At 35.5% G+C, this 15,204-nt stretch overlaps 1 protein-coding gene across 1 annotated transcript in view; it reads right to left on the reverse strand.

Annotated features, from left to right (window-relative positions):
• The window catches only part of STK24 (serine/threonine kinase 24), a 127,659-nt gene that overhangs the window by 18,738 nt on the left and 93,717 nt on the right, over positions 1-15,204 (reverse strand). The window contains exons 4-6 of the mRNA XM_051984044.1: positions 11,628-11,736; positions 11,090-11,247; positions 2,646-2,831 (exon numbers count right to left, since the gene is read on the reverse strand). Coding sequence (XP_051840004.1) covers positions 2,646-2,831; positions 11,090-11,247; positions 11,628-11,736 — 453 coding nt within the window. The remainder of the gene's footprint in view (positions 1-2,645; positions 2,832-11,089; positions 11,248-11,627; positions 11,737-15,204) is intronic.

Raw genomic sequence — 15,204 nt, forward strand, 5'->3', positions numbered from 1 at the left:
CTTTGATCCAACAGTTTTTCTACTGGGCTTATATCCCTAAGAGATCTTAAAGGAGGGAAAGGGACCCACATGTGCAAAAATGTTTGTGGCAGCCCTTTTTGTAGTGGCAAGAAAATGGAAACTGAGTGGACGCCCATCAGTTGGAGAATGGATAAATAAATTATGGCATATGAATGTTATGGAATATTACTGTTTTGTAAGAAAAGACCAGCAGGACGTTTTCAGAGAGGCTTGGAGAGACCTACATGAACTGATGCTGAGTGAAATGAGGACTAGGAGATCATTATATACACAGCAATAACAAGACTATACAACAGTCAATTCTGATGGATGTGGGGCTCATCAACTATGAGATGATTCAGACCAGGTCCACTTGTTCAGTGATGAAGAGAGCTATCTATACCCTGAGAGAGAACCATTGGAACAGTGTGGAACACAACATAGTATTCTCACTCTCGCTGTTGTTATTTGCTTGCATTTTGTTTTCTCAGTTTTTCTTTTCCTTCCTCCTTGATCTGATTTTTCTTGTGCAGCAAAATAACTATATAAATATGTATACATATATTGGACTTAACATGTATTTCAACATATTTGACATGTATTGGACTACCTGCCAGCTTGGGGCTGAGTGGGAGGGGGAGAAGGTAGGAAAAATTTGGAACAACATGTATTTCAACATATTTGACATGTATTGGACTACCTGCCAGCTTGGGGCTGAGTGGGAGGGGGAGAAGGTAGGAAAAATTTGGAACAAAAGGTTTTGCAAGGGTCAATGTTGGAAAAATTACCCATACATATGTTTTGTAAACAAATTTTAAAAATTATTTAAAAAAAGAAAACAAAACAAAACAAAACCTATGCAGGATAGCCAGCTAACATGACCTTATATGGGATCACATAGCTGAAGGTATGTGTCAGGAAAGAAGATTTCTCAGTAAATGTTTGTTTAGTGTGATGTGCCCATGTTACATACTTATGTATCTGGATTCACATAAAAATTTCTTGACCGAAAAGGGGTTATGAGTAGAAAAAGAAAGTAGCCCTGATATAATCCAGGCTTTACATCTTCAGATAGAAGTCAATAAGATGATGAAGATAAACTACATTTTATAACTAAGAGATAAAGAAACTCTGTACTACTAAGTGGAAGGGACATGTGTAATATAGAAATAGGCCCTGCTTAGGCGTCAGTTTCCTCATCTGTAAAAAAGAGAAGGTTAGACTCTATTAGCACTAAGGTCTCTTCTAGATCTAAATCCTCTCATGCTACATTGCTAAGGCCCAAACTCCACCTAAAATACCAACCTCATGGACCTATCCTAATTTGGAGCAGAAGCTAAGCCAAAAGTATATAATCAGCAGTGTTCTAATTAAATGTAAATGGAGGGGAAAGGCAGAGAAAGAGGAGAGGGAATAATCTAACTCATATCCATCCTTCTGATGGCCAATTATGTTAAAGTTTTTTTTCCCCCTCTCCTGTTTCAAGCTAAACAGTTACATAAAAACCTATTTGGTTATTATTTTTCCCACTTGCTTTTTGACACTGCTAAAACACTTAATGTTTCACAATTTGTTTTTAATAAACTAATGTTATTTGTAGGATTTTCTATTTTTAATTAAATTACTTCCACCTTTAAACTGGGGTCAGAATCCAGGAAAGAAAAAAAGCACCATGAGGATCCAGGAAAAGAGAACTAAGATATATAGAGTCTTAAAAGGCAAAACTACTATAAAGTTTTCCATGTAGAAATTGGTTACAAATTGCCTGGAAAGCAAAATAGATACAAGTGTATGTTAGGTCTGATATGTTCTTCTGAAATTGCTAGTAATTACAGTAAACTAGCTGAGAGGATATGTCTAAAAACTTAAAAACAGCAATGCTTTCTATGAGATAAAGAACTTACTTTATCAATATGGCCTTGGATAAACCATTTAACTTCTCTTAGTTTCCTCATCTATTTTATGACTTAAGAAATAAAGTCAAACGATTCAAATTCTCAATCACAGGAAAAGGAACACAACAGATTTTTCTGAAAACTGTGAAAAGGCAACCAAGATCTAGGCTAAGATTAGCAAAGAATCAGTGAGCTTACAATTAAGATTTTTTTAAATGGGTGCTTGTTTACAAGAAGGCAGAAATCATATTCAAAATTATAATGTGACTAGAACTGAAATTATGTTAACATTCAGAAACTCTGAGATAGGATTTTAGACTTAAATTTTATATTCAGACTCAATCTTCCTTTGAAGAACATTTCATGTGCTTAGACAACAAAACTGAACAGTGGAAAATTCACCTCCAAATGGTTTTTTTTTTTTCCTGATTTAAAAGGCTTTTGGGCAAAATTCCATGAAAAAGTTTGTGTAACTCTTTTTTTTTTATATTCAAAATACTCTTTTGGTGGGCATGCCAACACCTGTGTGCACCCCTGCTATGACCACACCTAATATAAATGAAAATATTTTCATAGTGAGCTATGATTTCTTCCATATTGTCATTTAAAAAGTTTTGGATCCCCATCATAGAAGTTTATCCAATGAAAATATTTCCATACTAAAGTTTCTCTTTAAGTAAAAACAAAACAAAATTTAGCACTATAAATCCATGCCCTATATTCCAAGAGTGATCCACTAGTTAAACTTACAAAGCTTGGTTCTTTGTTCAGACAGGCCTCCACAAACTCTTTGAGGGGTTTGCTGTAGTTTCCTTCCAACGTCGGTGGATTATTTTTTGGAATGAGGAATAATACCTTCATTGGGTGCAGCTCTGAATGGGGAGGTTCTCCTTTAGCCAGCTCTATCGCCGTTATGCCCAGGGACCAGATATCTGCCTGCAACACAAAACAAACATTAGACACCAAAAGCAGGTAATGTAGATGACCTTTTCATTCTGCGTGAAAAAAGACATACCAAAATCGTTTTAATCTTTAGAAAGTATTAACAGCTGCCACTTCGTCAGCTCAACAAAGACATTCCAGTTAAACAAACATGTCATATCTCATTTGCAACACTAGGTTTATTCCTGGGAATGGTATTTTAGGAAGGACAATGATGAGCTGCATCAAGTCCCAAGGACAACAACCAAGGGGGTTACAAAACCAAACTCAGAAAACTGATTTAATATGGAGGGAAAAAATGATAGTTGTCTCCTAATATGTAAGAGAAATTAGATTTGTCTGTATAAGGGAAAATTAAGAACAATGAACAGAAGCTGCAAAGCAGCACACTTCAATTCACTAAGATGAAAATTTTACTGTTAAAACCATCCAAAGGCAGAGACTGGAGAATGTCAGGGACTAAGAGATCAGAATGGGGCAAATACATGATTCAGATATAGTAAAACATCATGAGTCAACAAGACCTAAATTCAGATCTGGATTTTGGTGGTAAATTAGATATATAACCTTGGACAAGTCATTTCACTTCTGAATGAAGTGTAAAATGAGGATAATAATCATCAACTTCTAGAGTTGTTACAAGAATTAAATGGAATAATATTTGTAAAGCACAATGCTTGGCACAAAATAGACATTTAATAAATTCTTTGTAGAAATATTTGTTGAGGTCCCCCCAAAAAATATGGTAGCCATCAGAATAAATAAGTGTAGAAAAAGAAGATAGCCAATACTGACCCTGGTGGGATATGGGAGAGGGGACCACTCTTGCTGAGCTTCCCATGTAAAGAGAATGAGAAAGGTCAAAACCAGAGCAGGAAGGTAAATGTTATGGAAAACTCATAGAAATAGGAAGAGTCAGTTATAAAAAATTGTTAAGAACTGAGCCTGTAACTTCTGACACAGAGTACTCCCAAGTAAGGAAATTCCCTCAATCAATGTAAGTTGGCACCTTATGTTCAAATCATCGAGTTTGTGTGTAACCACTAAGCATTATTTAAAACAATTTATGAAATACATAGAACTTGAAGGCAAGGATCACTGGCTTCTAGGCACTCAATTCTCCACATGATGCAATGCAAAAAAAAAAAAAAAAAAAAAAAAAGGAAGAAATGTGTAACTTGCCCTTTTTTGGCCATTTTACATCATAAATCCATCATCATACAGACAAAGCAACTGAAGGCCCTAACAAATTTTCTCTGTATTCCTTCTATAATAAGATTAAAGAGCTTATTAGCTAGGGTTTCTAAACCACCAAGACAATTTATCTGCCTTTAGAAATGCCTTATTCTGCTTTTCATCTAACCCACTTTTCATAACTGCCATCATCCAAAAAGTTCTTACTAGAATCTAACCTTGCACACTATGTGAAGCCAGCAATTTAAACCTGTAGTCTTCATCCCTTTTGTTCTGAGAGAGAACAGTGTTTATATACAAAGATAGGTATTAAAGGACTAGATATGAGCAAAATTGCTGTCATGCAAAATAAATGAAACTGTCTTCCCCCCAATATCTATAATTTATTGCTCCAACTTATTTCGCATGCTTAGGCCAGCATTTCTGCTTAAAGCAACGGCTTGCAGAAACCTTCAGCCTCTGGTGGAAGATGAAACTATGCATGGATTCTTTGTGTACCAGTAGCTTAGGACATTGATTGAGAATTATCAAGAGATGGGCATCCAAAGGGAGAAAAGAAAAGGTGGGAGAATTTAGAGTTCATAAATATTTTTAACCATTAAAAAAATGATTTGTGAAACATTTCTAAATGACAACTTTTCTCTACACAAATCACATGCAACACGTGGCATGCTCTTTCAGAGGCAAAATGATAGAGTAGAAAGATCTCTGCACACAAGGTGAGAATAGGAGGGCCTGGGTCAAAGGAAAGACACCAAGTCCAGGGTCAACAGACCTGCTAGGACTCTCTGCCTCCTCTTTAGCAAGGTCCTTCATGCCTAGAAGGGACTCTCACTTTCTCCATCTGAAAATGACCTCTATCCGTCTCTTCTAGCTCTAAATCACTTGGTAGGTACATGACATTGAACGAGTCACTATGAGGACAAAAAACACACTACATGTACACTTCACAAGGTTGCAGTGAAGGTGAATCGAGGTAATCAACTGCCCCATACTCTCTGATCCAGTAACTGCACACCACAAGGCCCATGTCCCAAAGAAAAAGAAAAAGGACTCCTGTTGAAAAGCATTCACAGTAGGTAATTTTGTAAGAGTGAAAAACTGCAAACAAGAAAACACATTATAGCAGAGTAAGTTATGAGCTGAAGATTTCTGTAGCCTGTGTCAAAACAGACAATTTCAAGAAGAACTGGGAAGACTTTCATGAGCTGATTCAGTGAAGTGGGAAGAACTAATAGAACCATGTGGAGCAAGGCCTTCATCATGTCCCTTCTCCCCTCCTCACTGCCTAAATCTCTGCTGCAGACACACAACTTGTAGGGTTCATGAAGCTCAGAGTGTAGAAGAGCCGAGAATAGAGGGCTTAAGAGAAAAAAAGTCCTGCCACTAATTAGTTGCAAGACTACTTAGCAATTTTATTTCCTTGACCAAACTTTCTCTCCACTCCATGTCTAGAATGCTCTCGCTGTTCTGTTTCATCTACTAATCTTGGCTTCCTTTAAAAAGTGTAAAAATCTTCTCCAGAAAGCCTTACCCTAGCTTCAAATTCTGGCATCTTTCCTTTATTACTTCCTATTTACTCTCTATATAGCTTACTTTACTTATTTTTGTTTTCATGATGTCCCCCATTAGATTATAAGCTCTGTGAAGGCAGAGTCTCTTTTGTTTTTTTTGTACAAATGTCTGGCATATGGGAGTTTAATAAATATTTCCTGATTGACTGATTAGCTCTGGACTTCTTAATCACCATATGAAGAGACTAAAAGACCTCCTAAGATATCTTTCAACTCTAAAAGTCAATAACCTTTTTTTCTGAATTTATAAGTAAAACAGTAACAAAAAAATGTAGATGGAAAAAACAATAGCAACAAAATTATGAGAGATGAGAAAGCACTTCCATCTGCCAAGGTGCCATTTCTTTACATAGGAGTGGAATTATGGATAAGGAATACAATATGGATAATAAAATTCTCAGGGATAGTTCTCAGGGAAGGAGAGAGAAGACTTATATTGACAAAGCAGTTAATATAATAACAAAACAAAAAAAATTATTTTAAAGAATAGGAGCAATAAATAAGCTGGAAATTGGCCATCTACATCAGATTTGCATTGCCAATCATTGGCCAGCTTAAGAATCCACATTCACATTCAACAGCGAAAGGGAAATCATAAAATTCCCTATCATAACTCTTATATCCTCCTGAAAGAATAGACTTTGGGTTCAGACTCTGGAGTTGGATACTCCCCTTTTTGGGAACTAAGGACAATAATAACACTGACAAGCACATCACTAAGGTTAACTTTAGAAACAAAGATTCTAATAATAAAGGGGAAAAAACAAAAACAAAACCAAAACCACAAAACTGAGCTATCCCCTACTTAGGATAGGCAATCGATATCTCATCAAAGAGAAAGGCACTTTTTTTTTTTTTTTTGGGGGGGGGGGATGAGAGGAGAGAGAGAGAGAGAGAGAGAGAGAGAAAGAGAAGAGAGAGAGAGAGAGAGAGAGAGAGAGAGAGAGAGAGAGAGAGAGAGAAGACATTTAAATCAGCCTAGCAATAAACTATCATTTCCTTTTTATTTAAGAGTTATTTTGAAGATATTTTATCCAGAAGCTCTAAAAACACTAAGGAACAGGTGCCAAGTCCTCATTCTGACTCAGTGACCTACTTTCTTTATAATGAAATCTTGTTTATGGCACAACTTTCTGTTCCTTTCCATAGGAGAGACAAGTGGAGAATTATCTTTGAAGCCAAAGGCAGAGAAGGACAGCCCAGAATGTAAAAATTAGTCTTCTCCAGACTAGGGAAGGAAGGAAAGGATGAATCTGCTTTTAAAAGAGTCAACCTATAAGGTCTGAAGATAACCCTAAAAGTAGGTAAGTGGCTAGAGGACCAAGTGTATCAGTCAACAGAAAACAAATCATGTTATCTTTCAAGATCTGGTATTGGTGAAAAGTTAGTTATTTGGAGAGCTTCAAAGTTTCCCATTGGCTTATATGTGATTACCTTTGAAGAAGTGAAAACAAAGATGAAAAAAGTCATCTACAAAAACAGAGAAACAACACTGAAACATCAACCTTTAGAGTATGCCCCGAGTCTCCTGGGTATAAGTAGCTAGGATGACAACTTCAGATAAACTTCTGAAGCTTGAATTAAACCCTGGTCAATATCCCTGGTAAAAAACAAAACAAAACCAAAACCACAAAACTGAGCTATCCCCTACTTAGGATAGGCAATCGATATCTCATCAAAGAGAAAGGCACTTTTTTTTTTTTTTTTTGGGGGGGGGGATGAGAGGAGAGAGAGAGAGAGAGAGAGAGAGAGAGAGAGAAAGAGAAGACATTTAAATCAGCCTAGCAATAAACTATCATTTCCTTTTTATTTAAGAGTTATTTTGAAGATATTTTATCCAGAAGCTCTAAAAACACTAAGGAACAGGTGCCAAGTCCTCATTCTGACTCAGTGACCTACTTTCTTTATAATGAAATCTTGTTTATGGCACAACTTTCTGTTCCTTTCCATAGGAGAGACAAGTGGAGAATTATCTTTGAAGCCAAAGGCAGAGAAGGACAGCCCAGAATGTAAAAATTAGTCTTCTCCAGACTAGGGAAGGAAGGAAAGGATGAATCTGCTTTTAAAAGAGTCAACCTATAAGGTCTGAAGATAACCCTAAAAGTAGGTAAGTGGCTAGAGGACCAAGTGTATCAGTCAACAGAAAACAAATCATGTTATCTTTCAAGATCTGGTATTGGTGAAAAGTTAGTTATTTGGAGAGCTTCAAAGTTTCCCATTGGCTTATATGTGATTACCTTTGAAGAAGTGAAAACAAAGATGAAAAAAGTCATCTACAAAAACAGAGAAACAACACTGAAACATCAACCTTTAGAGTATGCCCCGAGTCTCCTGGGTATAAGTAGCTAGGATGACAACTTCAGATAAACTTCTGAAGCTTGAATTAAACCCTGGTCAATATCCCTGGTAAAAAACAAAACAAAACAAAACAAAATGGCAATTACTTTTTTTAATGGAATGATAGGAGGATATGATCATAAAATAGCATTTAATATGTATGCCTATATTGGATTTACATATATTTTTATCATGTTTAACATATATTGGATTAATTCTCCCTGTGCAACAAGAGAACTGTTCAGTTCTGCACACATATATTGTATCTATACTGTGACATATTTAACATGTATAGGACTGCTTGCCATCTGGGGGAGGGGGTGGAGGAAAGGAGGGGAAAAATCGGAACAGAAGTGAGTGCAAGGGATAATATAAAAAATTATCCTGGCATGGGTTCTGTCAATAAAAAGTTATTAAAAAAAAAAACATATTGGATTACTAGCTCTCTAGGAGAGGAGCTGGGGGAAGGTGAGGGGTTTGGAACACAAGGTTTTGGAAGAGTTAATGGTGAAAAATTATCTTTTGTATAAGATCTGAAAATTAAAAAGTGTCAATAAAAAAATAAAATAAAATAACATTTAAGATTTCAAGATCCCAGAAGAACAAGGCAGAAGCAAAGGTATGAACCTATATGCAGTTGAAGTAGTGCAGAGAAACATAAGAGGAACTAGAAAGTGAAAGTATCTGAAAACACCGGCATGGACATCAAAGTCCCTCAAGTATAAAAATATTGTAAAGTCACTCAAGGTTTTCAAGCAGTGAATAAAGTGGTCCCTTATGTACAGGAGGGAAAATATGTTTGGCAGCAGTCTGTGAGAAGGGAACCTGGGTAAGAGAGTAAAATCAAAGAAGTTCTGAGTCTGGGAGATTGTACTGCCATCATCATTTAAGGAAAAAAAACAACCGAAGGAAAAGGCCGTACCTCCACTGTCCATATGTGAAGAAAAATATATCATTTATAATAAAACCAATGGATAAAACTAGGGCCTCTGATTACATGTGGTTCTGACTCATACATACCATAAGTATGCATGACACACAATTTTCCTCCCTGCCTCCTCCCAGCCCTCTGGGGCAGCCAATGGCTTTACTTTACTCAAAGCTTCAGCTGAGAGAGCACAGTCAGTGCTTCAACGTTGCCTTGAGACAGTTAAAGGCAAAGCAGAAAGTATTACATTTCTTGTCTGAACAATGGTAAAGATGATGGGAATATTGAGTGTGGTCAACTATTAAAGATAATGAGTGCTGAGAACATCATTAAAAACTTATTCAGCAAAAACATTAAATGCACTTAATAGTAAATATGCCTTTAAAATAATAAAGAAAATTTTCACTGAAAAAAAGATTGCACACAATGAAGCAGACTTTCAAATAATAATCAACATATCCTTAATGAAAATGACACTTACTATCTATAACAGTAAGTTACTTCATCAAAAAGCTACTCCAGAATAGGCCTAATTCCAATTTTTATATCCTAATGAGGCCCTGGAAAACATAAACTATTTCCCATATATAAGAACTGCTTTCATAAAAGAATGACCATAATGAAGAAATTCCAAATGCCCTTAAATGCAAAAGTGAAGCTTTTAAATAGAACTACTACATTTGGATTCCTAATGTCTCAGTCCCCAAAATACTATATGAATAAGGAGAACTGTCACCAAAACTGATGAAGCAACTAGACCAGCTGAATACAGAAGAAATCTATGATGACAACAATACAATCTTTTAAAACACTGAATGATGAATTTTCAAGATCTCTAAAAGAGGACTAGAAAAAAAAATCATAGATTTTTGAAATAGAACTTTTTTTTAGTAATTGAAGAGATATCAGAAATTACATATTCATATGTTTATTTTCTCCTTCCCATGATAGCTTTTTGAAAATGATCTCCATGTATACCAAGAATAACCTTGAAATTATGAAAAAGGAGAAAACTGGCATTTTTGCAAGTGACTTCCTATTTCTTCTAATCATACAAGCTGACAGATTCCCATACTTATCAGAAGAAAAAAAGTATTTGACTTGAAAATTTCTAGATGGAGATATAAAAGTTCTTCTCCCACAAGGTAACTCCCACACAAAAGTTACAACTACATGAGATTCCTTGATATTTTGTTCAGTGATTCTTTCATTAATACCAAGTAAATCTTATGAACATCATAGAATCACAGATTTAAAGTTAGAAAAAAGACCTCAGAGCCCATCCCAAACTGCCACACAGCACAAAAGTGTCATCCTGTGTCTCTTTCCCCACTCCCCACCCCCCGCCCCAATTGCTCTCACTTTTAAACATCAATTCTCTTCTGGTGTAAGAGAGTGCAGAATAGTGTACCAGAAGTTTTAGTGCAGTTTTAAGCTTCATAGATAACAACTTGACAGAGAGATCATATTTCTCTGAGGAAAAACAACAGCTTCTACATAGACTGGTACTCTTGTCCACAAGCTATACAGGAAGTGAGCATAGCCATTCAAAACAATAACTCTTAAATAAAAACACTTAAAAAAAATTGTAGGGGATAACTAGATGGCATAGTGGAAAGAGCACTGGCCCTGAAGTTGGAACTCCCGTCTCAGACATTTAATACTTACTAGCTGTGTGACCCTAGGCAAGTCACTTAATCCCAAATTGCCTCATCTTCCCCCCCAAAAAATTTTTTTTAAATGTTTAAAAGTACAGTGGTCTGTTTAGACACTAATAAAGCAGCAACTATTAAATATTAAGTTGAATTGTACAAGAAGAGCAAGCTAGCTATAAACCAAAGTAATCCAATCAATGATAGCCTGAGATTTAAAAGAAAGCTAGGGTTGAGAACTAGTTTAGCTAAAGGTTTCTCAACTTTTCCCCAGGATCATCTCATAAAACATTTAGGTCATTAGGTATGGGAGCTACCAAATCTGAAGATTGGCAAATGATAGTAAAGTGAAGAGCATGTTTTTGCTGTTGTTTTTTAAAGACAAAGGGGAGGATGGAGATTGGATCAATACCAAAATGGGGTTTCAAATATCTAAAAGAGGTGGGGTTGGCCTTTTTTTTTTTTTTAAATAAATAGAGAACTAGTCATTTACTTTATAATAGGTTTCAAGGTCTGCTTTAAAAGAGATGATAGCTGGAAATTACATAAAGTTCATTCTGATCTTACCTTTGAATCATAAGCAGACTGCTTGATGACTTCTGGTGCCATCCAGAATGGGGTGCCTACAAAGGTGTTTCTTTTTATTTGGGTATCTGTCAGCTGCCCAGCTACTCCAAAATCTGCAAGTTTTACTTCCCCTTGTTCAGACAGCAGAACATTTGCAGCTAGAAAACAAAAACATGCACTGCCTTGTGTCATCTTGTATAATTGTTGTCATGTACTACTCAACTCTGGGGCCTACTTTTGTTTCTCACAACTTTGGAGTTGATATCCCAATTCACCTATAAAGAATCTTCATGATAGGGGGATCAAGTTTTACACATTTTTATATGCAAACAACTTTACAACACATCACCCCTCTCCCCTTTCCCCAAAGTCAATATTTGTACTTAAGAAGAATAAATACAAGGGTTATTAGCTGAAAAAGGATTCTGCCAAAAACAGAGAGCCCTAAAACTTCAGAAGTCACATTCTGTCAGTTTCTCAGCAGCTTGATAAATTACCCAAAATTGTAAGAGAATAAAAAGCAACATGTTTTTCTTACCTTTGATATCTCGGTGAATTTTCTTTTCTGAATGCAAATAATCAAGTCCCTTCAGGATTTCTCTTAAAATGGTAGCAATCTGAGTTTCATCTAGAGCGCCAGGTTCTAACTGTTAGAAATATAAATTGGTGATAGTCATTAAAATGACTCCTTCAATCATAGAATAATTTACCTGGAGTTGGGGTAGATCAGAACCACACACAACATGTAAATAACAATGACAATGGCTCATGTTTCAATAGAGTTTTTAGCTTTTACAAAATACTTCCCCCAAAACCCCCCAGAAAGGAAAGGGGTATTGGGGTATGGGTGGCTGTTTTGAGCACAACTACAATTTCATTAATAAATGAAAATTTTAATGAGGAAATTCAATAGAGGCTTGTTCTTGCTCCACAGATAGGACAAGTGAGGCATTCCTAATTCTATTTTCAAGAAAGCCATTATCATTTCTGTTTTCCAAATTAAAAAGTATGTGCCAATCATACATGGTATGTAAAATCCTTTTCTGTCTCAATAAACCATTTACCAAAAGTATTTAAGGGAGACAAAAGTGGTGAGAGTGGCTTCATGTTTCACCCCTGCAAATGTGAACCATCAGTTGCTAAAGATGGTCAGCCTCAGGCCAGAGAAGAAGAGATAAAGAAATATTTTTAGATCTGTGGTTTCAGTGACCCAAATCCTGATCGCTGCAGACTTAGGTTAAGTTCTGATCTACTATGTTGCACTGAAGGGGAACAGGTAGAAACCAAAGTCCAAAGAGGCATAACAACTTAAGACAAGACTTAAAAGAGCTCAGGAAATCAAGGCATGTCAAGAAATCTTAAAGTGTCTATCTTATGCTTTTGCAGCAGCTCAACTGAAACCTACCATTTTTGGTAATTTTACAAAAAAACCAAAACAAACCAAAACAAAAAAACCCATAAATTTTCTGTGCTAAATAAAAATATCCCTGTCGCCTTAAAAAAAAAAAAAAAAAAAAAAAAAAAAAAAAAAAACACGGGTTAGGTTTATAGTATTTGCAGCACACCAAAAGGTTGGAGGTAAAGTTTTAAAAGTAAAATATCCAAATATCTATACAAAGTCAAATGTCAAAGCATTCAAAAAAACAGAGGCTTGGATGAACTGTTCACTTTTTGTTCATGTACTTGGAGCTACAAAAACAGAACTTGTAGGGGGATGAACTGGTTGAGGATAGACAAGAAAAAGTCCACAGATTCATGGTAAAGCTACAGAAGTTGGATCAAAATAACACAAAGAAAGATATTTTTTTAAAATTTCTTTCTTTTTTTTTTTTTTAATTTTTTAAAATAATTTTTTATTGATAGAACGCATGCCAGGGTAATTTTTTACAGCATTATCCCTTGCATTCATTTCTGTTCCGATTTTTCCCCTCCCTCCCTCCACCCCTTCCCCCAGATGGCAAGAGTCCTTTACATGTTGAATGGGTTGCAGTATATCCTAGATACAATATATGTGTGCAGAACTGAACAGTTTTCTTGTTGCACAGGGAGAATTGAATAAAGAAAGGTATTTTGTCCTTTCATCTCATTAAACTGGCAAGCTGGGCTTGAGGATTGATTCAAATATTAATACCTTTAATATTAATATCCCCTGTAAGGCAAGTGCCAACTATACACACAATTGTCATGACCACCATATAATGGTGATGATGACAAATAATTTGCGTTTTATATAATGCTTTAAGTTTGCAAAGCACTTGACAAATAGTCTCATTTTATCCTTACAATTTTGGGGAGGTAGGTGCTATTATTATCTCTATTTTATGGATGAGGAAACTTTGGAAGATCAACCTCAAGTGGTCCGCCTAGAGTCCCACAGCTAGTATGTGAAGTAGAATTTGAACTCAAGACTCACTGATTCCAGATTCAGTACTCTAGGCAGTACACTATCAATGCTATTTTATGTATGCTTTAGATTGTATTATGGACTTAGAAGATATTCACTGACCTAAAAGGAGCATAACAAGGAATTAATCAGGAATTTTAAAAGCACAAGAGGCAGGGTAAGGAGTGTCTCAAAAAACTATTTAGTAATATAACAATTCTATGTCCCGAATGCTATTCTTGTTATTTGTGACAATCCTTTGACTTTTTCATCTCTGAGAATTATAAATATTTTCTCTAATCTTCTCAATACTCTTCTTGATTTTGTGAAACAATCATACTAGCACCTACTCATTTAGCATGAGGAAAAATAAAGAATATTAATGACTGGATCAAGATTAGTCAGTGGTCAAAATGTGAAAAACTAGGAAGTAAAATCTTCACTAATTATCTAAATTACTTTCCTGAGAAACTAGACTTAAACCTAAAAATGGACATCTCAGGCCATGAAACAAGGAGACAAAAGACTGGAGAGACCCAGGAAATCAGTGTTAATCTTCAATAAAATGACCAGTATGTTCTGTAAGCATATATGATTTTGCATATATTCAGTGAATAAAAATGCTTAATATACTCTACTTTTACTCAAGTAAAAATAGTATTTGCATCTGCAGTACAGCTAGAAGGAAATGAAACTAAAATATTCATTCTAAGGTCAAATGCATTACTGATAAATGCACAGTTGCATGGATAAACATAGACTGCGCTATTTATATACTTCATTTCTTTCCTCATGGAAAACACCATTTAGAGGCTTGCTTTGTACTACACAATGAGTTCCTGAAAAATTAAGTGTCAATTATTTTAAAATGTGAATCAGACAAGCTAGATGGCGAAGTGGATAGAGAGCATTGGCCCTGGAGTCAGGAGCACCTGAGTTCAAATTTGACCTTGAACAAGACACTAGCTGTGTGATCCTAAGTAAGTTACTTAACCCCAATTGCCTGGACCAAAACAAACAAACAAACAAACAAAATACAAATAAACCCAAACCAAAATAAAGCAACCACCACCCTCTCTCTCTCTCTCTCTCTCTCTCACACACACACACACACACACACACAATAACAATAATTAACAAAACAAAACAAAACAAAAAAAACCCTGAATCATTTTCTCATTGCTGTACATTATAATTTCACAAATATTATTACCTCCCACCAGAGCTATGAATTCTGATAGTCACAATGCACCTTTGGCTGAAAACTTATTCTACAATTAACCAAGATTGAACCCTTTCCAAATGTTATGCTTGAGAGTCCAGAATTTAAACTCCAGCTAATACTACTAATCTAGTATTTCCATACAATTTTATTTTCTTAAAGGAGGGTATGGATGACTAAGTGAGCAAACAACTCACTTGCTCTTTCAGTCTCCTGTAAGATTTTACTTCTGGAACTGAGGAAAAATACCAACAATTTATGAATGTACTTAAAAGTAAGACACTGCATAAATTAACCCTTAGGCATCCCCTACTGTAATTTCATGTTTGAACTATTTAAACTGTTTGTTGAACAGTAAAAAGTTAATTGCCTCCACTTTGAATATAAGTTTATACCAGGAACAATTTGCAATGTTCTATTTTTGCTATACCCAATTCACTAATGGTTTGTGGTAAAAGAAAGCAAAATCAATAGGAATAATAATCCAATTTAAAATTATAGTTTCCATTT

The sequence above is a fragment of the Antechinus flavipes genome, chromosome 3 (assembly GCF_016432865.1).
Source record: "Antechinus flavipes isolate AdamAnt ecotype Samford, QLD, Australia chromosome 3, AdamAnt_v2, whole genome shotgun sequence".
NCBI lineage: Eukaryota > Metazoa > Chordata > Mammalia > Dasyuromorphia > Dasyuridae > Antechinus > Antechinus flavipes.